Genomic DNA, 27,552 nt, shown 5'->3' with positions numbered 1-27,552 from the left:
GATTTCTTTGTGTAGCCCTGGCTGTCCTGGAACTCACTCTGTAGACCAGGTTGACTTTGAACTCAGAGATCTGCCTGGCTCTGCCTCCTGAGTGCTGGGATTAAAGGTGTGCACCACCACTGCCAACATGATGATAACTGATTTAATGATTGCTTATTTTGTAGGTAAAATGAAGAGTGAAGAATCTAATAAAGAAAATTCTTCTGAGATGGACTATTTAGAAAATGCCACTGTGATAGATGAATCCGCATTGACACCTGAGCAGAGGCTAGGCTTGAAACAAGCAGAAGAACGCCTAGAAAGAGATCACATCTTTCGACTTGAAAAAGTATGCTATGTTATGTTAGTTATCGAGGGAGGAGTTGTATGCTTTATAACTTTTTCCAGAGTGTAGCACTTCATGTTTCTTTTGGAGACAGGTATTACTATGTAGTTTTAGCTGGCCTGGAACTTACTATGTAGATCAGGCAGGCCACAAGCTCAGAGATCTATCCACCTCTGCCTTCTTAGTGCTAAGATGAAAAGCATACCACCACACCTGATATAAGTTGACTTTTAGTTATTGTAGGCATTAGCAACCTATGACCAGCCCCCTTCTGTAGTTGGAGTTTTCTCCAGTCCCGTTCAGACCCCCAGACACTCAGACCCAAATAAACACACAGATGCTTATATTATTTAAACTGTTTGGCCTAATGACTCAGGCTTCTTGCTATCTACTTCTTATATCTTTTTTTTTTTTTTTTTTTTTTTTTGGTTTTTCGAGACAGGGTTTCTCTGTGTAGCTTTGCGCCTTTTCCTGGAACTCACTTGGTAGCCCAGGCTGGCCTCGAACTCACAGAGATCCGCCTGGCTCTGCCTCCCGAGTGCTGGGATTAAAGGCGTGCGCCACCACCGCCCGGCTTACTTCTTATATCTTAAATTAGCCCATTCCTATTAATCTATAAGTTGCCATGTGGCTTGTGGCTTGTTGGTATCTTACATCTCGCTTGCCATGGTTGTAGATGCTGGCAGCGTCTCCTAACTCAGCCTTCCACCTCCCAGAATTCTCCTCTCTCCTTATCCCGTCTACACTATACTTCCTGCCTGGCTACTGGCCAATCAGCGTTTTATTTAATCAACCAAATCAGAGCAACACAGATTTACAGCATACAGAAAGGCAATTCCAGCACTTCCCCTTTTCATTTTTTCAAAAAGGTTTTGACTTTAACATAGTAAAATTACATATAACAGAACAATTATCAAGCAATAATTATAATTACAATATCTAGTTTATTTATAATATCTAATCTATTTGTATTTGGCAAAATTAAAAGAGATAATTCTATCTATCCTATATTTGTGAGTCTAAGGTTTTATATCTTATCTTTTATCATAGCTAAAATAATTATAACTATCTAGTCTTCAACTACATCAAAGACCTCAGAAGGATATAATATTACCTGAGAAGCAGGAGAAGGACACAAACAACTTTTGGGAGTCTTGCAAGAGTAGACAGAGATAGATGGCAGCCTGGACAGTCATCTAAAGTTCTCTATAAAGTTGGGGGATCTGTCTTCAGCCCACAGGCCTAGAGTCTCTCAGTAACTTCTCTCTGTGTCCTGTAGAATGTCTGGCAGTTTCCTCTGTGAAGCAGAAACCTGAAGGACCATTTTGCCAAACAAAGTTCACTGGTCACCTTCCTATGGGTCCTGCATTTCCAGTCGATGCAATCAGTCCAGGCAAGAACAGTTTCTTGCCCAAATGGCTATTTTTTGCCAAGAAGAAGATAACTCCATATGGAGTATCTTTGATTCCCATCCTCCTCTCTGAAGTAAATTGGTGCTGCCAGGAGCACCCTTCCCCTTGTTTTGTTTGAATATGGCAAAATACATATAACCTCCCTTTTTTTTTTTTTATAAACAGTTAACTAGGATACAGCTGTGCTCATTTTCTTTTTTTTTTTTTTTTTTTTTTTTTTTTTTTTTTTTTTTTTGGTTTTTGGTTTTTGGTTTTTCGAGACAGGGTTTCTCTGTGTAGCTTTGCGCCTTTCCTGGATCTCACTCTGTAGACCAGGCTGGCCTCGAACTCACAGAGATCCGCCTGGCTCTGCCTCCCGAGTGCTGGGATTAAAGGCGTGCGCCACCACCGCCCGGCTCATTTTCTTAATATAGTCTATAGCTGCTTCCATGCTGTGATGACAGAGTTGACTGGATACCAGAGAGATGGCATGGTCTGCATAAAATATTTCTATTTTCTTTCCTTTCCGTTTCCCTTGCCTTTTATTTTTCCTTTCTTATTTCTACACGTTCCATCTACTAACATTTTATATCATTGATTTCATTTCTCCCTTGGTGACCTCATCAGTGTTCATAGTTTTATTAGGTATTAGCTATATATATTTTCAGTTCCTAAATCCAACTTTTACTACCCTGCCACTTTTGTTACCTCTTTTCTGGATTATTGCAATATAGTAATGATTATGAATGAGTCTTTTCTCTCTTATGCTTAGAAAACAAATGATTCTTTTAAAATGCAGATTAGATCTGTATATGATGGTGAATGCCTTTTAAAATTTTTATTTTTTTCATTATGGTTTGTGTACATGAGTACAGTACATGTGGGAGGCCAGTAGAGGGCATTGGAGTCCCTGGAGCTGTAGTTACAGGTACTTGTGAGCCATCTGTCTTAGATGCTAGGAACCCATCCCAGGTCCTCTGAAAGAGCAGCTGGCACTCTTAATTACTGAGCCCTGTGTGGTGGTTCATGCCTTTAATCCCATCTCTCAGGAGTTGAAGGTAGGAAAGTCAGGAGTTTAAGATCATCCACAGCTACATAATAAGTTGGAGGACAACATGAGACACCTGTGACTTTGTATTTAAAAAAAAAAAAAAAAAAAGCCACTATACTTTTAATCCAAGGAGGCAGGTACAGGGAGGATCTCTGAGTTCAAGTTCAGCCTGTTCTGTATAGGGAGTTCTAGACCAGCCAGGACACACAGTGAAACCTTGTCTCAACAAGAACAAAAATATTAGGTGGGAGCATGGTTTTTTTTTTTCTATTTTATTTTTGAAATGGAGTCTTATTTTTATAGCTCTGACTGGCCTGGAACTCACCATATAGACTGTGCTGGCCTCAGATTCATAGAGATCTGTTGCCTCAGCCTCCCATGCACTAGGATTAAAGGCTTGTGCTACCATGCCCAATTTAACATAAATATTTTTAGATAGTTAAGCTTTCCCTTACATGTTCTATAGGCTTTCTCTTATACTTACAGAGAAAACAGGAATCCTTAGGACTTTGTGATCTGGCCCAGTTACTAGTCATACTAGTGTTTTTATAATGTATTAATCAAAAATTTTGTTCTTGTGACAGTACCCAAGAAAAAGGGGAAAAACATATATTTTAGCTTAAAATTTCAGAGATTACAGTTCTTTATCACAGAGAGGATGTGGTGAAGGAGAGCAACTCACATTGTGGAAGCCCAAATGAAGGAGGTGGGGAAAGAGGCCCCCACTCCTCAACCCATTCAACATTTGCTTATCTTTTGGGTGCTTCCCAAATAAGTCAAGTTGACAACATTAACAGTCACAATTTTACTTCTTATGACTTGACATTGAAATATGTCTTGAACTGTACTATGTAGTTTCATAAATATTTTAGTTATATTGTTGGCTCAGGACCTTAGTTTCTTTCTTTGCATGAAGTCTAGTACATAGCTCAGATATCTTAGAACAGCCAATCCTATACTGCCTTTAAGTCGCTGTATAAAAAGGACTTTAAGTAGTGACCATGTTTTAAAAATAACTCCTCTCGCCGGGCGGTGGTGGCGCAAGCCTTTAATCCCAGCACTCGGGAGGCAGAGCCAGGCGGATCTCTGTGAGTTCAAGGCCAGCCTGGTCTCCAAAGCGAGTCCCAGGAAAGGCGCAAAGCTACACAGAGAAACCCTGTCTCGAAAAACCAAAAAAAAAAAAAAAAAAATAACTCCTCTCTCATCTATATTCCTATTTATTTATATGTTACCTTTATTATTAATCTTCATGTACTAGAATGTGAATTCTTTTTTCTTTTTTTTTTTTTTTTTTTTTTTTTTTGGTTTTTCGAGACAGGGTTTCTCTGTGTAGCTTTGCGCCTTTTCTGGAACTCACTTGGTAGTCCAGGCTGGCCTCGAACTCACAGAGATCCGCCTGGCTCTGCCTCCCGAGTGCTGGGATTAAAGGCGTGCGCCACCACTGCCCGGCTAGAATGTAAATTCTTTTTTTTTTTTTTTTTTTTTGGTTTTTCGAGACAGGGTTTCTCTGTGTAGCATTGCGCCTTTCCTGGAACTCGCTTTGGAGACCAGGCTGGCCTCGAACTCACAGAGATCCGCCTGGCTCTGCTTCCCGAGTGCTGGGATTAAAGGCGTGCGCCACCACCGCCCGGCTGGAATGTAAATTCTTAATGACAGGAATTTGTTTTGTTCACTGTTCAACTCCATGAAAAATGTTTCACATACAAGAATTTAAAAAATGTTCAGTAAATGAATAGTTGCAGTTGGAAATGTAAGAAAATTTTTAATGGCTTAACTGATCTCAAGGAATTTTCATGTGATCAAAATTAGAATAACTAGATTGTGTGTCATGTATATGCTGTTGCTTCTAGGAAATTATTTAATACTTGAGATTTAAGTCCTTTATCAGTAAAATAGAGAACCCTGACAGTTGAAAGTTAGTAAATAGTACTTTGTAAATGTTGAGGGGTTTTTTTTGTAATCTGTGGTAGGACTGTTGTTTAATTTGATGCAAGTTTCTTATTTAAAGAACATCATTTGTTGAGTTTGGAGAGATGGCTCAGTGTTTAAGAACACTTGCTATCCTTATAAAGGACCTGAGTTTGGTTCCTAGCACCTACAATTGTGGCTCACAACTTCCTATAACTCTAGTTCTAGAGGATCTTGACCCCCTTTTCTGGGGCCACTGCACACATGAGGCACACTTAAATACTTATAAGCAAAATGCTCACACACATAAAATACAAATAAATAAAATCTTTTAAGAAAGAATATGTATTCCCAGGTGAGAGAACCCTTTTGTCAGGAGTTGCACTGAACATTGAAAATGAATCTGAAACAAAATACTAAGTATTACTGAAGTTTTAATCTAAGGCAATAGAGACAGTGCTTTAAAACCAGCATCTATTGATTCTATTGATTGTTTTTATTAATTTTTTATTATAAAAGGTTGTTGGCTTCGGATTCAGATATGCATGAACTGAAATTCATTATCTCCTGCTCAGTATTATTGAAGCCCTGTGAAGTCCCAAATACAGGTTTTCAAATCTATAAAATGAAAATATTATTAATCTTCCTGGATTATTAAGAATTAAAATGACAATTTACATATGAAGCATCTAGCATAGTGTCTGGTGCCTAGCAAACGCTTAGTAATTATTGTTTTATTATTTTGAGACAACACATATGTAGCTGAAGTTTTCCTGGTCCTGCCTGGCCCATGGCCAGGACAAATCTCTCTCACCTGCCAGTCCCGCAGCCAAGTAAACACAGAGAGATTTATATTACTTATAAACTGTATAGCCATGGCAGACTTCTTGTTATCTAGTTCTTCTATCTTAAATTAACCCATTTCTGTTAGTCTATACCTTGTTTAGGTACTGGTTACTTACTAAACACATGAAAAAGTCAGCTATCTCCTGAGTGTTTAGGTATTGGTTACTTACTAAACACATGAAAAATTTAGCTGTCTCTTGAGTTTTAGGTACTGGTCACTTACTAAAACACATATTCTTCAGTGCTTGTTTGTTTCCTTTCTTGTGGTGTTAGGGTGTCTGACCTGAGTCCTAGCACATGGTAGGCATATGTTCTACCACTCAGCTATGTCAGCAGCTCCTCAGGACCTATTTTGGCCTGTTACAGTTAGTCAGATTATTCACTTATATAGTCTGTCATTTATTTATTTACTGAGAAAGTGTATTTTAAAATTTATTTCTTCAGCGATCACCAGAATATACCAATTGCCGTTATCTATGCAAACTTTGCTTAATTCACATTGAAAACATCCAAGGAGCACATAAACATATAAAAGAAAAACGACATAAGAAAAATATTTTGGTAAGTTATCTCTTTTAAAAATCTTGACTCTTTGAATTGTAAAGGTGTATTAGGTAATTTTTAAACTTATAAATCTAATAATGAGGCATGAAGTAACTGAAATGATAGCCTTGAAAAGATGTGATTAACTTCCTTATCTCCAGTGGTTAGAAGGAACCTTCTAGGAACCAGTTTGATGATGCTAAGGAAAATTGATTCATAAAATAAAAACTGTCAGGTACAGTTTGTCCATCTTGCAGCAGCAGCAGCAGCAGCAGCAGCAGAGAGCAGGCCTGGCTCTGTACTGCCACCTACAGTAGCCTGAGTAGTCCCCTTAATGTTTTAAGGGACATCTGCTCAGGTGAAACTGGATCCTTGGCTTCAACTCAGAAAGGAATTCCAGGACAATCAGTGTAAAGCAGAGTTGTGATTTATTAAAAGATACTCTGTGTGCGAGCGTCTGTGTGTGTAGGGGGGTGAACGTGCTTGCACTTGTACTGAGGCCTTGGGAAGACTGGATGTCATGCTTTATCAGTCTCTACCTTATTCCTTTGAGATAAGGTCTCTCACTGAAACTGGAGTTATTCCTGCAAGCCAAGAAGTCTTAACATTCTTCCTGTCTCCATTGGTGTGCTCAACTATGCTTAGCTTTTTACATCGGTGTTGGGAGCTGAACTTAGGTCTTCATGCTTACCAAGTTTTCTTACCCACTAAGCTATTTTTCTAGCCCCCAAAGACATTTTTATTTTGAGAATTCTTTCACGTCTACTATCATTTGTTTTGTGTACGTGGGCACACATGCCACAGTACACATGTGTACTTGCTATTTTAACATAAAATAGCTATATATGAGAGGAATATTATCTCTGCAGTCTTCACAGCAAACATTTAATGTGCTGGAATTTTAGATGTAGATTTTCACAATTTATACCAATAGTACAGTAGAACAATTTTTAAAATGTTATGTTCTTCTTTTAAAATGGTTATTTATTTATTTAATTATAAGTGAGTAAGTGTATAATGGGTCCCTGTGGGAGCTAGCAGAGACCAGGAGAGGGCTTCAGGTCCCCTGGAGCTTGAGTTATGTAGGTAGTTGTGAGCCACTGGATGTGGGTGCTGGGAACTGAAATGGGATCCTTTACAAAAGCAGTTCACACTCTTAACCTCTGAGCTCTCTCTCCAGTTCCAGTAGAGCAGATTTTAAAAAATTAATCAAATTATTTAATTATAATTTCAGAAAATTCCTTTTAATTATTAAAAAAAAAAAACCTTACTAGTAAACTCCTTTGCTGTACCTTTTATTCCTTGAATCCTGTGTCCTAAAAGCAGAAGTATTTCTTTGCTTCACTTATTACATGTTTTATTTCTCATGTTTAGAAGGTGAATATTTGTTACTTCTATTCTTCTTTCTTAAATATTAAGGACATTAAAATTGAAACTTTGTTATTGTTGTGAAACATTCTATTAACAGGAAAAACAGGAAGAAAGTGAACTGCGATCTCTTCCATCTCCTTCCCCTGCTCACCTGGCTGCTTTAAGTATTGCAGTTGTTGAATTAGCAAAAGAGCAAGGAATAACAGATGATGACCTCAGAGTCCGCCAGGACATTGTGGAGGAAATGTCAAAGGTTATAATGACATATTTACCAGGTACAGAACCATTTTACATATTTAATTATTAGAATCACAAAGTTTTCCCTTACTTTCTCTTGAACTAGGGTAAATTTCTTAATGTATATCTTTTTGTTTGGTTGTTTGGTTTTTTGGTTGGTTGTTTGGTTTCTCTCTGTAATAGCCCTGGCTGTCCTGGAACTTACGTTATAGACCAGGCTGGCCTCCAACTCAGAGATATACCTGCTTCTGCCTCCCAAGAGCTGGGATTAAAGGCATGTGCCACCACTGCTCAGCTTTTTTTGCTTCTTAAACGTAGACAAATTTGAGTGTCTTAGGAATGACCTTTTTTTTTTGTACATAATTTTTTGTTTGTGTGTGTTTGAGAATGTGTATGCCCTGGCATGTAAGTGCAGAATCAGAGGACAACTTCTTCCACCATGTGTGGTTTGGGATCCACCTTAGTTCCTCAGGCAGCAAGCACCTTTAACATCTCATTCTCTAGGAACTGCTTTTATTAAAGTATCCCCTTTTAAGAAAAAAAGAAAATTGTATAATTTTGTGGTATGAGAACAAGATTTTTAAAATGCCAAACATAGGTAATTTCTTATTGGTCAGGTATATTTTATATTGGTTTATGAGTATCATTTTTGTTTTGTTTTGTTTTTAGATTGAGTTTTATTATAAAAATATTTATATGTGTATGTGTGCCACACATATGCCAGGTGCCTGCAGAGGCCAGAAGAAGGTGTTAAGAGCTGGAGTTGTGGTTGTGAGTCTCCTGATGGGGTTGCTGGGAAACTGAAGTTGGATCCACTGTAAGAGCAGCAAATAGTATTAACTGCTGAGCCATCTCTTTAGCCCCTGAGTATTACTGATAAAATTAGTTTATGTTAAGACTTTAGAGAAAATTTATTTTTGGGTTCAAGGTAGTATGAATTCAGGTTTATTACTGTATACGTTTACACATGTATAAATTGCTGTCCATCTTTTCTTTTTTTTTTTTTTTTAATGTTTAGGTAAATGTATCTTAAATAAGACTTAACTTTTTTTTTTTTTTTTGGTTTTTCGAGACAGGGTTTCTCTGTGTAGCTTTGCGCCTTTTCTGGGACTCACTTGGTAGCCCAGGCTGGCCTCGAACTCACAGAGATCCGCCTGCCTCTGCCTCCCGAGTGCTGGGATTAAAGGCGTGCGCCACCACCGCCCGGCTAAGACTTAACTTTTTACCATCCAAAGAGATGTTGGAAATTTGAAGTGGAAAAATAGAATTTCATTTCCTGTTATTTCTCTCATGTTTTTGTACCTAAGTTGAATACTGATGAGAATGGTTGAAAAGTAATTCAGTATTATTGTAAAAACAGGACTTACATTTTTATGATTTTAATGATACAGATAATGTTTAGATATTTTTAAGTTTGAAAAGTGTACAACTGAAGCTGAATGTTAATTTTTTAAGAACTGACCTTGCTTGGTCAGTACCAGCTTCACATGTTACTTCTTGCTCTTTGGTGTGGTCTTTTGGAAGTACACCTTGTTTTTGAAATAACGCATAGTCTGAGAAAGATCAGAACAAAGTTTTTCTGTGTATTAAGTTTGCATTATCAGTTAACTTGGAGTCACTTTGTATTTTGAAAAAGCATATGAAAAAAAAGAAAAAGCATATATATGTACTGAATGATCCTTTTCTTAAAAGTTGATTCTTACATAAGCTTCTAAAATAATACATTTTGTGACATAGCATTGCTAGATGAGTACTTTTGCTAAATATTCTTAGATTGGTTTCTAAATGAACTGTTTGAATTTGAACACTGAACTTTTCTAGTGGTTTTTTTTTTCTTTCTTATTCTTTGTTCTTATACCCATAATTCTTGTACCCATAATACCCATTCAGTTAGAAAGGATGTCAATTTTGTGAAAATCATGCTGGAATTATGTGGTTGAAGTAATGTATAGTTTTCCTGAATTTTTTTATTTATTTGTTTTGATGTATGTGTGTGGGGCCAGCGTGAGTTTATGTGTAGTATGTATATGTGAATGCCTGATAGGTTGGAAGAGGCTACTGGATACCCCAGAACTGGAGTTACAGATGGTTATGAGCTGCCATTAAGTACTGGAAACTGGTATTCTGCAAGAACAGCAAGTGCTCTTAACTACTGAGTCATCTTTCTAGTTTCCCAATTAAAACAGAAAATACTCACATTTGCAGTTTCATGCTTTTCTGATTTTCCTTTTTTCCAGAATGTTCACTGAGGTTGTATGGTTCATCTCTGACAAAGTTTGCCCTGAAAAGCAGTGATGTTAATATAGATATAAAATTTCCTCCCAAGGTAAGTAATTAAAAAAGAACCTTCTCTCTATGGTACTTAACTAGTACTTGATAATTTTAATGGGTTACCTTTTAGAGACGTGGTAGGAGGAAAGAAACCTTTGGCTTATTGAGTATTACCATGAGGACTAAACAGTGTTTTAATTTAAAAGTTACTCTTACATTTCAAATAGGGAGGGTAAAAATATGCAGGTGGGAGAAAAAAGCCATCAGAGGAAAGTAATAAAAGGGAAAAGTGCTTATATTTGAGCTTACTGACTAGTTACTATTTCTGGTAAGCAGTATTGAAAAGTGGAAATTTTCAGTACCGCTGAATTAAAACTTGACTGGAAGTTTGAACATTGTTTTCCTCAATTTCGAAATGACTAATAAATTTTTTTGTTGTTTTTGGTTATTTGAGACAAGATTTCTGCGTTTATCCTGGGCTGGAACTCAGTGTATAGTCCAGGCTGTCCTTGAACTTGTGGTAATTCTCATGCTTCTGCCTCTTGAATGCTGCAGTTACAGACATGCACCACCACATTGGGCCATAATATGATGTTTCTAAGAGCCTGGGCCACATGCTATTAGAGTATTTCATCTCTAGCTTCCAGATGAGGGATAATGTTTGTTTTTGAGGTAGGGTCTCACTATGTAGCCCAAGTTGGTCCTGGATTCTTTGTGTAGATTAGGCTGGCCATAAACTCAGCGAGATCCTTTGCTTCTGTCTGCCAAGTGCTGGGATTAAAAGTGCTCCATCACACACAGCCTGGTAAAATGATAAGAACTAGTAGTGAGGTACTGTTATTAGCAACAATGTCAATATTTGGCATTAACATTGCTAATTTTTGTCAAATCAAATATTTAAAACTGTCAGTCAAGATCTGGCAAGATGTCTCAGTGGGTAAAAAGCACATACCAAGCAAGCCTAATGATCCGAGTTTAAGCCTTGGAACCCACATCAAATTGAAAAGAGAACTGATTCTACCTATTTTCTTCTGGCCTCACATGTGGGCTGTGGCATGCACTCCACCCTGTCACAGACAGTAATACAATATTTTAAAAGTTACCAGTCAAAATTTCCTGCTTGTCTTAGTTAGGGTTTCTGTTGCTGTGATAAAACACCATGACCAAAAGCAACGTGGGGAGGAAAGGATTTATTTCATTTTAACAGCTTGTAGTCCATCATCAAGGGAAATCAGGGCAGGAACTCAAGGCAGGCAGGAACTGAAGCAATGGACATGAAGGGAGTGCTGTTTAATGGCTTATACCTTGTGGCTTGCTCTGCCTACTTTCTTATAGAACATATCCAGGACCACCAGCCCAGGGGTGCCACCATATCAATCAAGTTGGGGGCAGGGGAAGCCCCACAGGCTTGCCTACAGGCCAGTCTAGTGATAATACTTTCTTTCTTTTTTTTTTTTTTTTTGTTTTTGTTTTTTGAGACAAGGTTTCTCTGTGTAGTCTTGACTGTCCTGGAACTCTGTAGACCAGGCTGGCCTTGAACTCAACAGAGATCCCTCTCCCTCTGCCTCTGCCTCTCGAGTGCTGTGGGATTAAAAGTTTGCGCCACCACCGCCCAGCTGATAATATTTCTAAGGTTCCCTCTTCCCAAATTATGAGCTTATGTCAAGTTGGCATAAAACTAGCCAGAACAATGTTTAAAGTTTTTTTTCTTTTAAATACTTTTCTTCTTTTGTTTTTGTTTTTACTCAAAGATATTTGATTTGAATGAAAGTTTGTCATTTAAATTTCTAGTCTATTTAATAGTCATTTGGTAAACTTGTTTCTATTTTTCTCTAATAGTAAATAGTTTTGCATTTGTTGTATTCTACTTCTCTGAACAAAATTTGTTGACAAAGTAAAAAATACTACTCTGATTGTATTATTTTAAAATATAGAGCATGATTTTTGTTTAAATGTTACTATTTAATCAAATTGAGTTCTCATTAATGTCCTGCTAATTGTTCTTTGTTTCAATGAAACTTTTTAGATGAATCATCCAGATCTTCTGATACAAGTGCTTGGAATTTTGAAAAAAAGTCGTAAGTTCCTTGCTTTTCTTCTTTTATATAAAGTTTTCTAAAAGTGTTTGCACCGTGTTGCTTCCATATGGCTAACCAAGTTATAATTGCTACAGTATATGCGTATATGTATATATACATATCCATGTGTGTTCATTTAGTAGATGTACCTGGAAATGTAACCTGTTGATTAAGTCAGATATACTGTATCAAAGTTGATAATTAAAAAGTGTTATAGTATTTGGATAATTAAAGAATAGCTTTCAATACAATAATCTCTCCTTATCTGCAGGATTTACTTTTTTATATGTTTATTTCTGTGCTAGGGGGGATGGAACCCAGGGCTTTGCACTAGACTTGTGTTCTGTCAGTGAGCTACAGTCCAGTCACTATCCTCGTTTTGCTTTCTGTGGTTTCAGTTAACATGCGTTCAACTACAATCTGAAAATCAGGTCTTACCTTCTAAAAACAAGGAATTCCTCAGTAAAAAAAAATATTTACTTATTTTATGTGTGTGGTGTTTTACCTGCATGTATACGTGTACACCATGTGTGTGCCTTGTGCCTGCAGAGGTCAGAAGAGGGTGTCTGATCCCCTGGAACTAGAGTTAAGGATGGATGTGAGCCAGTATGTGGATGTTGTAAACTGAACCCAGGTCCTTGTTAAGAACAAGTGCTCTTAACCAGCTATCTCTCTAGCCCTTCCTTATTCCATTCTCAGTGGTTCTATCAATTTATCTTCTAGTAACTGTCTAGTTAACAAGTTATTACATTTCCTGCAGTATCATGTACAGAAGAAGGTCCACATTCATATAACTGATTACGTTGTAATTTTTCTGTTCTATTTAGTATTCCTGCTAATCTTTTACAATGCCTAATTTATTTATTAAACTTTTTCAAATGCATGTATGATTAACAAAAAATGAGTATTTACAGTGTTTGATACTTCTTTGGGTTGCAGATATTTACTGGTGTTTTAGAAAGTATTTCCTTTAGGTAAAAGGGAACAACTATGTTATGAGCATTTCATGTGTAAATGAAGACAAATAGTCTTCATCTTATTGAAAAGTCACTCATGAAGGAAAATTAGGGAGAGATGCAGAATAAAGATTTGTTTATGCATTGTGTATACACACTGTTTCCACTTGATTTGTTTGTTCTTTTTGTTTATTTGTTTTGTTCTTGTTGTTGTTGGTTTTTCAAGACAGGCTTTCTCTTTGTAGCCCTAGCTGTTCTGGAACTTGCTTTGTAGACCAGACTGGCCTCGAACTCACAGAGATACACCTGCCACTGTCCCCTGCATGCTGGGATTAAAGACATGTGCCACCAATCCTGGCTACGCTCTTTCCATTTGAAACAATAGTCCACCTGAAATAGTGATAGTAGCCTAATGTAATCATTTATGTTACATCAGCTGAGTCATACCAAGTAGCTTTTCCATGTTACTTGTCTGGAATGCTTTTGTAAGAAAGGATATTTACATAGATAATAATAAAAAGAGTATGGTGTTTCAAATCAAGCCCCAGTACATGTATTTAAAGACTGGTAAACTAGCTGGCTCATCCTTCTCCGCCTGCCTTTTTTTTTTGTTATAATTATTTAGGGGTATGTATATGCGTGGCATTTGTGACATTTTTGGTGTACATGATAGTTGTCCTTTCCTTACCATGTAGGTTTCTGGAATTGAACTCAGGTTGTCAGGCTTGGAAGCACGGGCCTTTGTTAGCTGCGTTATCTTAGTTCATTATTTATGAACTTCTTGTTGACCGTTGTACTGGGAAATTAGTTTATAAGGAATCATGTAGGGATATTTTAGTAGAGTTGCTTTTGTTAATAAATCCTGTTTCTAATTACACAAAAACTTAAAAACATAGGTAAGCATACGAGGTAGACATAATGGCTTTTACCTCTTAAGAGTTATTGAGAAGTGTCAGCTCATTATAAATATATATCTTTTTTCACATAAGAGATCATCTTAAATCATAAAATGTAGGTTTAAAATTTTTTTTTTTTTTCCGAGACAGGGTTTCTCTGTGTAGCTTTGGAGCCTGTCCTGGAACTCACTTGGTAGCCCAGGCTGGCCTCGAACTCATAGAGATCCACCTGGCTCTGCCTCCCGAGAGCTGGGATTAAAGGCATGCGCCACCACCGCTGCTAAAATTAAATTTTACTTAATGTCCTCATCTTATCCTCTAGAAATCTTTCATCTACAAGATTTGTTTTCATATTTGTATTCCAAACCCCTCGATGAGCTTTTTGTGTCTTAAGTTACTGCCATATTCACTGTGTGTAATGGTATTTCTGACATAATGGGTTTCCAGGACGTAATCCCATCAAATACTACTAGAGATTTTCATTGAGGTTTTTTTCCCCCCAAATGAAAGGTCAATCCATTTATCTTTACTCAAAGTATTTTATTTGTTTGTTTGTTTACTTTTTGGTTTTTCAAGACAGGGTTTCTCTGTATAGTTTTGGTACCTGTCCTGGATCTGCCTTGCTCTGCCTCCCAAATGCTGGGATTAAGGGCGTGCACCACCACTGCCCGGCCTATTTTTCATTTTTAAGTTAAATTTGTATTATATACCTGTGAATGTTTGTGGGTGGGTAGGTGCTTGCATGCATTTGGAAGTCAGAGGACAACTTGTAGGAATTGGTTTTCTTCTTCCATCACAGGGGTGTGGGGATTAAACTTTTCCTGTGGGGCCATCTCCCCAGACCCTGAAGTGATATTTATGACTTGAGATCTACTTTGGTGATAGACTATGTCCCGTCTCACCTCCCCACCCCCCCCCCCACACACACATTAATTCTTCCTAAGAAGCTTTCATTAGGTAAATTTTGGAAAAATTAATTGGGTGAGGCCAAGAGTTGTACTTGAATGGCAAAGCATAAGTTCTCCTATGGCTGTAGCCCTCGGAAGTAAGTGATGTCCCCTCTTTGCTGTGTATCTGTAAAGTTTGTCTACTTACTTGGAAATATTCAAACTTTTAGGGATGTTAAAAGCCCTTTGTTCTTAAGGTGCTTCTAATTTCCAAACAGTAGTTAAGATTATACTCATGGTTTGTAGTATACAACAGATGATTCCGGGAAAGGTAAGAGATTCTTTTGATTCTTAATATTTTCATAATAAGAAGAGTGGGTTATCCCACAGAAATAGTGAGAATGATTTTTAGAATGAAATTGTTACTGGGTTATCCCACAGAGGTAGTGAGAGTTATTTTTAGAATGGAACTGTTATTTACTGTTTACTAATTAATACTTAGAGATGTTGACATTAACTTACTTCCCCCTCCTTCTTATTAGCATTATATGTAGATGTGGAATCTGATTTTCATGCTAAAGTTCCTGTTGTGGTGTGCAAAGATCGGAAAAGGTTGGTAATGAAGAAAATAAGGTATTTATGAAAACAAACCTTGGGCAGAGAAGATGGCTCAGTGGGTAAAGTGTTTGCTGCACAGTGTGAGGCATGAGGACTTGAGTTTGGGTCCCTAGTGATGAGATAACAAGCTGGGCAAACCTACTTCTGGAAAAGACAGGGAGCCCCTAGGGGCTTGCTGGGCAGCCAGCCTATCCAAAATGTCGGACTTCAGGTTCAGTGAGGGACCTGTTTTAAACAAGAAGGGGAGCAATAGCCAAAGATACTCAATGTGAACCTCTGGCCACCACACACATGTGTGAATGCACCCATGCATGTTTGTGTACACACACACACACACACACACACACACACACACACACACACACATTCACACACATACACACACACACACACACACTCACACACACACACACTTGCATGCACACATGCACGCCAGCAAGATGGCTCATTTACCACATAAAACTGACAAACTGAGTTCCATTCCTTTTATCCCATGTAAGCCATTGTTCATATACTCACACCCACCATTCAAACAATGAAAAAACTACAGAGAACCAAATTTGTGGCAAACATTTTCAAGAGAAGAAATTGTGTGTCTTAGATTTCTCATTAGGTTAATATGACCATACTAGTTGTCATTTATTAAAGCATACCAAATGCATATGAACAAGAAATTGAGCTCGCCGAGTTAAAACACTTTAGGTCAAACTTTCTTTTCCTTCCCTTCCCTTCCTTTTCTCCTCCTCCCCTCCCCTCCCCTCCCCTCCCCTCCCCTCCCCTCCCCTCCCCTCCCCCTCCCCTCCCCCTCCCCTCCCCTCCCCCTCCCCCTCCCCTCCCCTCCCCCTCCCCCTCCCCTCCCCTCCCCTCCCCTCCCCTTCCTTTCTGCCTAAATTCACTTACTCACCATCAATACCAACAGCATTTACTTTTGTGTAAGTACTGTATTGCTCTGGAGATACAAAAAATGAAGAAATAGCCACTCTTGATAAGGTTTTACTGCCTGTTATAATCTAGGGGCTGGCAAGATGCTTATTAGGTAAGAGAACTTGCTGCCAAGCCTGAAGAACTGAGCTTACCTTGAGACGTATGTGGTAAAAAGAGACAACTGACTCCTGAAAGTTGTCTCCTGCCCTCCTTTAAGTATGTGCGTGCATGTGTACACACACATAGACAAGATAAATAATGTAAGAAGTACTTTATTTACAATCTAGTTTTCATTTAATTAGCATGACTCATTGCCCTTCTAGTCAGACGTCTGTGGGACTGAGAGGGTAAAAGTACCTTTGAAAATGGAAAACTAACTGGGTGTGGTGGTGCATTTGTGAGGCAGAGGCAGGGGATCTCTGATTTTGAGGCCAGCCTTGTGTACATAGCAAGTCACAGACCAGCCAAGGCTACATAGTGAGTCCTTGTCTCAAAAAAATGAAAAAAAGGAAGGAAGGAAGGAAGAAAAGAAACTAAATACTACTTGAGATCAACATGGGAAAAAATTACAAGGTCAAACATTCTTCTGTTGATTATTAAGTTGTTTTTCTTGTAGTCCAAGATTTTGTGTTTTATTTAAATTCAGAAGTTTTTGTGGAGATCTAGTTCAAATTCCTTATTTTGGATTTTAAAATATTTTATTATTGTATGTGTTTGCATCCCATGAGTGTGAAGGTCAGAAGACAACTTTATAGTGTTGGTTTTCTCCTTCAAAGCATTGCATGGGTTCTGGGATTGGTTCTAAAGGAGTGAACTGAGGTCTTCAGGCTTACTTGGCTAGTTAAGCCGTCTTGCCAGCCCAACTTCCTTATTTTCCAAATTAGAAAATTGAGACTGGGAGAGGGTAAGCATTTGTCCAAATTTATATCATTTAAGACAAAATCAATTATGTAGGCATTTGACTTCTAATAGGTCAAAACAAAACAGGAAACAGTATTTTTTATATTGTATCAAATTGCCTGTATGTTGACAGAGCTTCAGATTAATTTTTCTTTTTGCTACTCCACCTCCCTTCCCCTGGATATTCTCTACTGTATTCTTCTCATTCTTGTTTTCACTATACAAAAGCATGAGTCATGGGTTAATAGGTAAATTCACTTGAAAGTAACAACAAAATTATGAAAGCTTGATTAAGAAATTAGAGTTGAGAATTATAGCTAGTAAATTAATTTTTAAATTTTATCATGTACAAAGCCATAAAGAATGAACTGGAAGAGAAGTATGCTATCTTAATTGACATTGAAAATGTTAGTGTCATTGGTGGCTCAAGCTTGTAATCTTAGCTTGGGCTTTATAGCAAGAGTCTATCCTTACATCTTCCAAAAATGTGGGCTGATAAGATGGCTCCGTGGATAAAATTACTTGTCTCAAAACCTGCCCCTCTGAACTTGTTCTGTGAGACCCATATGAAAGAAGCAGAGAACCAACTTCCACAAATTTTCCTTTGACTTCCATGTACATGTCATGGCAACATATGTTCATATACAATAAGTAAAGGAGTAGAAGAAATGTTTTACTATGACTTAAAACAGTTATTATATGTGTATCTTTGTGGATACTCGGAACAGATCTGAAGTCTTCCTCAAGAACAGTACAGGCTCTTAACTGCTGAACCATTTCTCCAGTCTCAATAATAACTTTTCTGGTTATTAAAGTATGGTGACTGAAAAGGATAGCCTCTGGGTTTTTGAAGCTATTAAAGGTATTAATTAAAGCAAAGGTATTAATACAAGCAAATTTGTTTCTCATTCACAGTGGTTTACTATGTAGAGTGAGTGCAGGAAATGATATGGCATGTCTCACTACTGACTTACTTGCTGCTCTTGGCAAAGTGGAACCTGTCTTCACTCCCTTAGTGTTAGCCTTTCGATATTGGGCTAAGGTAAGTGGAACAGAAGAAAATAAGTCAAGCTTTTTCTTGTTCTGACATATAAATTATAACATGGAGGAGGAAATAGTTGTCTGTTGCATACAGAAAACCATGTGTCTAGTTCCATCATGGACATCAAAATAAGGTTTCCTAGGCATATAGGTTCCTTTATCCAGCCCTCAGTGGATGCTTGAAACTGTAGATGATAATGAGCCATTATACATACTAGTTTTTCCTTTATTTACATCTGTGGTAAGATAAGATAATAAAATAGGACATTGATGACAGTGCAATGCATTAAGTTATTTGAAACTTGTAAATTATTTGCTTTTGGAATTTTCCATTTAATTTATATACATTTTTTCCCAAACTTATTTACTTTATGTGTACAAGTGTTTTGCTCCCATATATGTCTTGGGTGCCTGGAATCTGGGGAGGTCAGAAGAGGATGTTGAAACCCCTGGTGCTGGAGTTATAGAAAATTGTGAGCTGCGATGTGGGTGCTGGGAATTAAACCCAGGTCCTCTACAAGAACAGCAAGTGTTCTTAACCATTCAAATCATTTCTAGTCATTATTTTTTAAAACACTTTACTTTTTACTTATGTCAGTTCTGAAGAATGAATCCTCATTCATCCTAGGCAAGGGCTCTGCCACCGATCTGCAGTCTGAACCCTCTCTTCAGTGTTTTTGAATCACAGTTGACTAAAGGGAACTGCAAGTTTAGAAAGTAGAGCTATGAGTAATGGCCACATGATACAGAATTACTGTGTTGCATTGGGATTTTTAATTGTCATGCCTTTTTTATACTATAGAAATGTGCTCTTGCTGGGTGGTGGTGGTGCACACCTTTAATTCCAACACTTGGGAGGCAGAGGCAGGTGGATCTCTGTGAACCCGAGGCCAGCCCAGTGTAAAGAGTGAGTTCCAGGACAGTTAGGACTACACATAGAAACCCTGTCTTGAAAAACTAAAAAATGAAAGAGATAGGAAAGAAATGTTCTCTTTTTTTCTTTTCTATATATGTGTATTTGTGTGTGTCTGATACAGTTGTTTGTGATTATTGGTGCACAGATGACATGGTATGTGTATACAAGTTACCAGTCAACTTTCCCCTCCTCCACTGTGGGTTCCAAGCTTTGAACTCAGGTCATCAGGTTGTGGCAAGTGCTTTTATCTGCTGAGCCATTTCTCCTTTATTTTTAATACAGGTTGAGAGGTTTATTTTATTTATTTTTTTAAATTTATTGGAAATAAACTGTGGCCTAGTGTGTTGTTTTTTTTTTTGTTTTTTTGTTTTTTTTTTTGGTTTTTCGAGACAGGGTTTCTCTGTAGCTTTGGAGCCTGTCCTGGACTAGCTCTGTAGACCAGGCTGGCCTCAAACTCACAGAGATCCGCCTGCCTCTGCCTCCCGAGTGCTGGGATTACAGGCGTGAGCCACCACCGCCCGGCTTGTTTTGTTTTTATGAGAGCTAAAATAGTAATATTTTTCATACAGAACTTTTCTCTTTTTGGTGTTTTGTTATGTATCCCTGACTGATCTGGAATTTGGACAAGCTTGTCTCAAACTTGGAACAGTCTTCCTGCCTCTGCCTCCTAAGTGGTACGATTACAAACCACCATACCCAATTGCCTTACAGGCATTCTTTTACTCAATAAAACAAGTAAACTGTGTTTAAAAGTATATATAAATGATACTTTTTTTTCCCCATATAGGGCCTAGCTGGTTAGCCAGTGCTAGTCTTAAGCTTGCTATATATCCCATGCTGGCCTTGAGTTTGAAGTCCTCCTCACTCAGCTTCCTGAGTGATGGGAGTATAAGGTGTGTGCCACTACTTCTCATTTCTTTTTTTTTTTTTTTTGTTTTGTTTTTTCAAGACAGGGTTTCTCTGTGTAGCTTTGCGCCTTTCCTGGAACTCACTTGGTAGTCCAGGCTGGCCTCGAACTCACAGAGATCCACCTGGCTCTGCCTCCCGAGTGCTGGGATTAAAGGCGTGCGCCACCACCGCCCGGCCTCATTTCTTAAATAAGGTATTCTGAATTAAAAATAACAAAAAAAGTAATCTTACAAGCTTTGTTTCTAAAGTGGCTTTTAGCGTGGTTTATTGTCTTGGTACATGATACATAACTGTGTCTCAACATACCAGTAATTCTAGGGCCCTGGAACACAGTGAGCTGCAGAATGATCCATTCCTATTTTGACACAATAATGTTCTTCATTTTGGGCAGTTGTGTTTTCATGTACTTCATTTTCCTAATTTACTATAAGAAACCTAGAAATAATTGCTGATATATTTTTTACAAGTTTCTTTTAATTTAAGGTTTTGGAACAGTTTTGTTTCTCTTGAAACTTTATAGTTGCATTATTTTGCTTATTGAAAAACAGATTATGATTTGGGGTTTAGAAAAAAATTAGCATATAATAAATTTTTCTCATATCACTGATAAGAAATGATAGTTGGTTGTTTCCTTACTTATTAATTACTATTTTATATATGTTACTGAATATTATACTGTAATTCTAGTATCTTTATTTTATTTTATTTATTTTTTTCATTTTCAAGACAGAGTTTCTCTGTGTAACTGCCCTGGTTGTTCTGGAACTCAGTCTGTAGACCAGGCTGGCCTCAACAGAGATCTGTCTGCCTCTGCCTCCCAAGTGCTGGTATTAAAGGCATGTGCCACCATGCCCAGCTTATAATATCATGTCTAATTCCAGAGGAGAAAATTAGAAGGGAAGCAGATGGCTCAATACATGCAAATATTATAAAATGTTACTATAATAAATAAAATTGTCTTAAGTAGAAGACTACTAACTAGTTTGGGAGGGATTTAGAAGTGGCTTTGGCTGCTTTCTTGGTGAGGGAAATTTAAGCAATTTTCTCCATTGGGAGAAACTCGCATCACCAGATACTGACTGACCCTCACAGTTTAGGAAAAATTGTCTATAGAAACCAGTTCTTTATGGCACATGATATTCCCAGAGGTAAGAGTTGAGCAGGGCCAATACACTACTTAATTCTAGCACTTGGAGATCTACGGCAAGAGAATTGCTAGTTTAGGGCCAGCCTGGGTTATATAGTGAGTGTCTATCTCAAATATAACCAGAGTTGGACAGGGAAGATATTTAGCACCTCCCCCTTACCCCACAAACCCTGCAAATATATCGTAGAAATCCTAGGAAGCATTCCATCCGAACACTGAGCTTGTACACTGAGGACCTGCTCTACCCTGGCATCTGGAATAGTTAATGCATTTTGGAATATGGGAGGGAAGGGAACTTAATTTACTTCAGGATCCCCCAGGTTCACACAGCACAGATACCTCCCTTTAACATTTAGCTGATCTGTGTTGGGCAGACATTTGTCACTCAGGTAGAGATGTGACTAAAGATGAGCAGTGGGTTATGTTGGGGTTTGAGGTGGTTAAAACACCCTGACCTCAAAGATAGGGAATCATAATCTTGCAAACCCTATGTCTATGCTGTTTTTGCTTCTGTTCTTTCTGCTGTTATGTTCATTAGGATTGGGTCTTGTCTTTGACCAGAAGGACAACAGGCTGAGGTAGGGTCCCTTTGAGTCACAAGGGGTCTAGGGGCAGCGGAGAAGGCAGAGGATGAAAGTAGAAGTTCTCTAAGTGATGGTGTGGAGCAGGAGGGCAAGAAAGAATGTGAGAACAGGGACCTGCAATGTCTGGTGCTGATGGGTAAGGTTCAGTGGCCTCTTGGCAGGGCAGGAAAGAAAGCTCATGTTTTGATGCAACACATGGAGGGTGGCTGTAATAGCCAGGACTTTGTTGGGGTTGTGGATGAAATGGCACCTCAAGCCATAGGCATAGTAGTCCTGGAAAGGAGATCTTGTGGTAGAGTTTCATCCTGTACTTGGGAGTGGCAATTGGCTGGTGTTGCTCACCTAGACTATGAACCAACTGGCACTCAGGACCATACTAACAGCATTCACTCTTAGAGATGGTCCATCAGAGCTCTGTCTTGTCGTGAGAGGAGCTAAGTGAGGTTACAAAGTGCCTGCTAAGGGATGAGGGTATCTAGCCATAGCTTTGGCTCTCTCATAGGCTAGTAGAGTGGCTAGTTAGGTAGGAAGTGACCCCAGACAAGATGGAATAAAAAGAATTTGTGCTTCAAAGTATTGAAGCCTTAATTCTTTGGGGTCAGATGGCAGGTCAGAATGCAGTAACAGAGACCCTCATAGATAGTAGAGATCCATGGTGGCATCACTTGTCATGTAGTTTAGGTTGAAAGTATGAGCACTAAGATCAGTCTCTGTAATAATACATTCTTTGAGTTCTGGTGATAGGTAGTGTTATAGGTAAAACCTTTTAAATCAAAACCTTTTAAATCAAGGTAACAAAACTGTTTAGTTTTATCATTAGTCAGTTCTAGTCAAGTTACCTGATTTTGTTAATTTTTTTATTAAAGAATTATGTTTAAAATTTTAATCTTTAGATTTTAAGTTTTTTATTTTTAATTTTGACTTCTTTGGGATGGGGTCTCTCTGTTATATATCTCTTGGAACTCACTCATATAGCTGTCTTGGAACTCACTATGTAGACCTTGAGCTAGCAGAGATCTACCTCTGTATACCTCTCAAGTACTGGGATTAAAGGTGTATGCCGCTGTGCCCGGCCTTATTTGTGTTTTCTAACCAGCGTTTGACATCTAAAAAGAGGTCATTGGATTTTAAAAGGTTTTTGTTCCCTGATGTGATAGTATACACCGGTAATTGCATTATTTGGGGGGGAGTGTGTGTGGCAAGATGCTTGGAATTTCAAGGATAGACTACACAGTGAAACCCTGTATCAAATAAAGTGGGGTGTATGTGCAGTGAACTAGTAACATGAGGTAATATATTCTGGACGGTGAGATTTCAGATTATTTCTTAAGTTTCATTGTTTGGACAAGCTACTTGTACTATGAACATTGAAGAAAGCTAAATGCTAGGACTTTTTCCTTTTGATTCTGCAGTTGTGCTATATTGACTCCCAAACTGATGGTGGAATCCCTTCTTACTGCTTTGCTTTAATGGTGATGTTTTTTCTTCAACAAAGAAAACCCCCTCTTCTTCCTTGCTTACTTGGAAGTTGGGTAAGCATGAATTTGTGGTGTATATGTGATGTGCATGTATATATTTATATATATGTATGTATATATAGTTCTCGCTGAGTGTTGTGCTCAAACATTTTAAGGTGGAATTCTGGTTTCTCTATCTTTTTCTTTCTTCTTTCTCTCTCTCTCTCTCTTTTTATTTATTTATTTATTTTTTTAATAATTTTTCTACTACCAATTTGGAATGCCTTTTCATATAGATTGAAGGCTTTGACCCAAAAAGAATGGATGACTTTCAGCTGAAGGGCATAGTAGAAGAGAAGTTTGTGAAGTGGGAATATAATTCAAGTAGTGCAACTGAGAAAAACTTAATTGCTGATGAAAACAAAGCTAAGGCAGACCAACCAAAAGATGATACCAAGAAGACAGAAACAGACAACCAAAGTAATGCCATGAAGGAAAAACATGGCAAAGTAAGCTTTTTGTTTTTTATTTTCGACTTCTCTATCTGTAGAATTTATGATACCTTCAAGTGAAACTATTTGACTAGTAGGAGATTGACCTCTTGGCCTCATTTTCCTCATCTGTAAAGTGAGGGGTTGATCTGGTTTAGTTTTTGGTACTGAGATTTGTTGAATCTTAAGAATTGTTTGAATTGTATCAAGGTAATTCTGTTTCCTTTTTCATTTAAACCAGCAAAATTCCTTTTATGAGTTAGGTTTTCATTAAAATTTAAGGATAGTGTGAATTATGTGGCCAGATTGGATAGAGAAATAAGTTTTTTGCTCTATGAGGAGATGGCTTTCTTAATCAATTCAGCATGCATTTATTAAAGACCTTCTGTGTTTCAGGCATTTTCCTGAGTGCTAGACAACCATAGGCAAGTAGACGTGGATTGTGTCCTTCAGACGCTTATAGTAGTCCAAGAATATAGATGCACTGTTGTTTGAAATGGTTGCTCTTCTTAACCCTGAATTGTTGTAGTTCCCTGGATTCGCTTCATTATTTTAGAGAGGTACCTTTCTCTTTCTTCAACGACCCTCTACTCTTTTCTCAAAGCATCAATACTCCCAGTTAATGATCTTGCTTTTTAGTTTACTGAGAACACTGAAACAATAAAAAGAGGACTACACACTCACTCACCATCATCTCTGTCATTTATATTCATATTCTGCCTTGCTACCTCTTTTCCTAAAGGAACTTCCCATGTCATAGTCTAAATGCATCTTTTCATTGCCTTTTGAATTATTTCAGAATACATTTCTTTAGCAGTTTTCTTTCTTTCCTAAATTGTCAGTTTTTATTCTTTCATCAAGCATTCTTCTGTTTCTCCCATTTAAAGAAAAATGTTAAGTACCTTCCCAGCTATTGCTTGGTTTCCCTTTGTAGTAAAACTAGAATTGTTTATATTCCCCACTTCCCATTTTTCGGTGTCTCCTTAACTCACATTGTTACTCTGCCCAAACTTAAATCATTAGCTTCTATTTTGTTAAATTTCATTGTTACTGAAGATTATCTCTTTGACATGGCAACATTTTCCAGTTGATTATTTCCTTGGAATAATTTCAGTATATCACACCTGTAGCTGCTTAGTCCTTGTCAGTTTCCTTTGCTAATTACTCAGTTAACATTGAAGTGCTATGAACTTGGTTTATGATCTCTCTTTTTCTTTTTTCTTTAAAGATTTTTTATTAATATGTTTTTATATGTATTGGTATTTCACCTGCATGTATGTCTGTGTGAGGAAGCCAATCTGCTGGCTCTGGAGTTACAGACAGTTGTGAGCTGCCATGTGGGTGCTGGGAATTGAACCTGGGTCCTCTGGAAAGAGCAGCCAGTGCTTTTTACTGCTGAGCCATCTCTCCAGCCCAATCTCTTTTTCTGGTTTATCTACTTTCTTGCAGTAGGTGATCCTGTCCAGTCCTTTTGATTTTAAGTGCCATCTGTTGGATGACAAAGTCTTCTTTCTTGAACTATGTAATTATATCTAGCTGCCTATTTAGTGTCATCTTAAGTATCTTGTTATGTCTAAACTGAGCTTTGGGTGTTACTCTCAGACTTGAAATTTTTCATGTTTCATCAGTTGATGGTACTCTGTCTTTTCAAGTATTTCGTTTAAAACTTCAGAGACATCCTTTATTCCTTTCTTTCATGAAAACCCTATATCAAGTATGTCACAAAATCTTGAATCCTGTTATTTTTACTTCAAAATATATCCAGAATTCCTCACCTTTAACTGCATACTGTTACCATCCTGGTCCTCGGCACTATTATCCTGGCCTGGATTTTTGCCACTGTCTTCTAACATAATTCCTACATGTACTTTCACCCTTTATCTGTACTCAACAACGTAATAATCTGAGTGGTTGTTAAAAAGTTAAGTCAGACTGGGCAGTGGTGGCATACACCTTTAATCCCATCACTCCGGGGAGGCAGTGTCTGGTGGATCTCTGAGTTCCAGGCCAGCCTGGTCTACAAAGTGAGTTCCAGGACAGCCAGGACTAAACAGAGAAACCTTGTTTTGAAAAACATAAAAGAAGTTGTCAGATATTGCACTTGTCTGTCCTTACACAAAAAAGGTTCAGTTGTTTCTCATTTCATTTAGATGGAAAAAAGCAAATAGACATTGGATTCTTCCTTGCTGCTTCTTCTACTACACTAGCTTTCAGTGTTTTCTCTTGGTTTTCCTCTTTCCTCCTCCTCCACTTTCTTTCCTTCCTGTGATGCTGAAAATCACATGGTTTTCTTTTTAAAGCTGGTCACCCTTTTGTGTTATATATGTTTATCTGTTCCCCATTCTTACAGCACGTTTCTCTTTTCATCAGGTCAGGATTTCTTGACAAAACTGATCTGACACTCAGTTTAACACTGTTAATTTTCCTGTTCTTGTATTCCCACCCCTTTTGTTATGTTCAACCTTTTTCTCCCATGGTACTTAGCTGATTCTAACTTAATTATTTAGTCTACCTATCAAGTATCTTTGTTTTCTTTTATTGGTCCATGAAGGCCAGGACCTTGGCTTCTTTCCAAAGATCATCCCAAATCCCACCTTAGCATTTAATTTTTAATGCAGTTGTCAAAATCATCTCTCTGTCCTAACAGTCTGTATAGTTGGACCTCTCCTTCTTTGGGTGGCAGTATCGCGTAGGGTTTCAAAACACAGACACAGTAGCCAGGATGTCTTCAGTCAGATCCTTGCTCTGTAGTGTATGCTTCATAGAATTGTTAATGTAGGTTTAGGTTTTAGAATTGTGAATAAGGATGGTAGGCATTCTGTGAAATCACTTGTAAATGTGAGTTTTCTTTATTATGATATCCCTAGCACAAATCCAGGAACATAGTAGGTTCTAAAGAAATGTTTGCTGAATGACAGATTTTTTTTTTAATTTTGAAAGTAAATTTTGCAACATGAATTATAATAGCTGTCCAGTAGTTTACAACCTTGACTGTGCATGAGGTTCACTGCAAAGAGCTTTAAAAAGTTAAAGGATAGGTGACTCAGGAGGTTGTGTCTTGAGCTAGAATCTAGCATGCATTACAGGATGAAACCCTGTCTCAAGCTCATATATCTACTTACAAAAAGCAAACCTACAAGGACTGGAGATGCTACTCAGCGGCACAGCATTTGCTTAACATTGTGCAAGCCCCTAGGTTTCATCTGCAGTGTTCTCACCCCACACACTTACACACATACAGAAACCCTAATCATCAGTCCAGATATCCCAGATCAGTTAAATTAGATTCTTAGGAGTGGTATGGAATTTCATGCTCACCTGGTGATTGTTATGTGCAGTCAAACTTGATTGTCACTGGCTTAATGAAAAAACACAGAATTCCTTGAATTTCTGTAATTCAAACTGACTTTTTTTTTTGCTTTTGCTTTTGGAAATGCTTTCTTTATGCCTGTTTTTGAAAACATACACTTAAATTTTTTTCTAATTAACAACTTACTGATTTTATAACTTTGAGAAACTTTAATGAAAAGTATTTTCTCTTCCAGTCTCCTTTAACATTGGAATCACCAAATCAGGTACCCTTGGGACAGTTGTGGTTGGAGTTGCTAAAATTTTACACACTGGATTTTGCTTTGGAGGAATATGTCATATGTGTACGGATACAAGATATTCTAACAAGGGAGAACAAGAACTGGCCTAAAAGACGAATAGCCATTGAAGGTGAGATGATATGCTGTACATGTGTGAGCTATTTTGTGTGTGTGTGCTCCTCACCATCTAACACTGTATTCTAAGCTTTATTCCT

General features: G+C 37.8%; 1 protein-coding gene across 1 annotated transcript in view; it reads left to right on the top strand.

Annotated features, from left to right (window-relative positions):
• Tut4 (terminal uridylyl transferase 4) overlaps positions 1-27,552 on the top strand; it is a 115,869-nt gene that overhangs the window by 29,538 nt on the left and 58,779 nt on the right. The window contains 10 exon segments of the mRNA XM_052718330.1: positions 165-328; positions 5,966-6,082; positions 7,533-7,710; positions 9,910-9,998; positions 11,970-12,021; positions 15,303-15,372; positions 18,118-18,244; positions 23,212-23,331; positions 23,553-23,765; positions 27,293-27,467. Of these exon segments, the coding sequence (XP_052574290.1) occupies positions 165-328; positions 5,966-6,082; positions 7,533-7,710; positions 9,910-9,998; positions 11,970-12,021; positions 15,303-15,372; positions 18,118-18,244; positions 23,212-23,331; positions 23,553-23,765; positions 27,293-27,467 (1,305 nt within the window).

This window comes from Peromyscus californicus, unplaced genomic scaffold (genome assembly GCF_007827085.1).
Source record: "Peromyscus californicus insignis strain IS unplaced genomic scaffold, ASM782708v3 Scaffold_5__1_contigs__length_169319896, whole genome shotgun sequence".
Lineage (NCBI taxonomy): Eukaryota > Metazoa > Chordata > Mammalia > Rodentia > Cricetidae > Peromyscus > Peromyscus californicus.
Note: the sequence above shows the minus strand (reverse complement) of the source record. Positions and strands in the feature narration are given on the sequence as shown.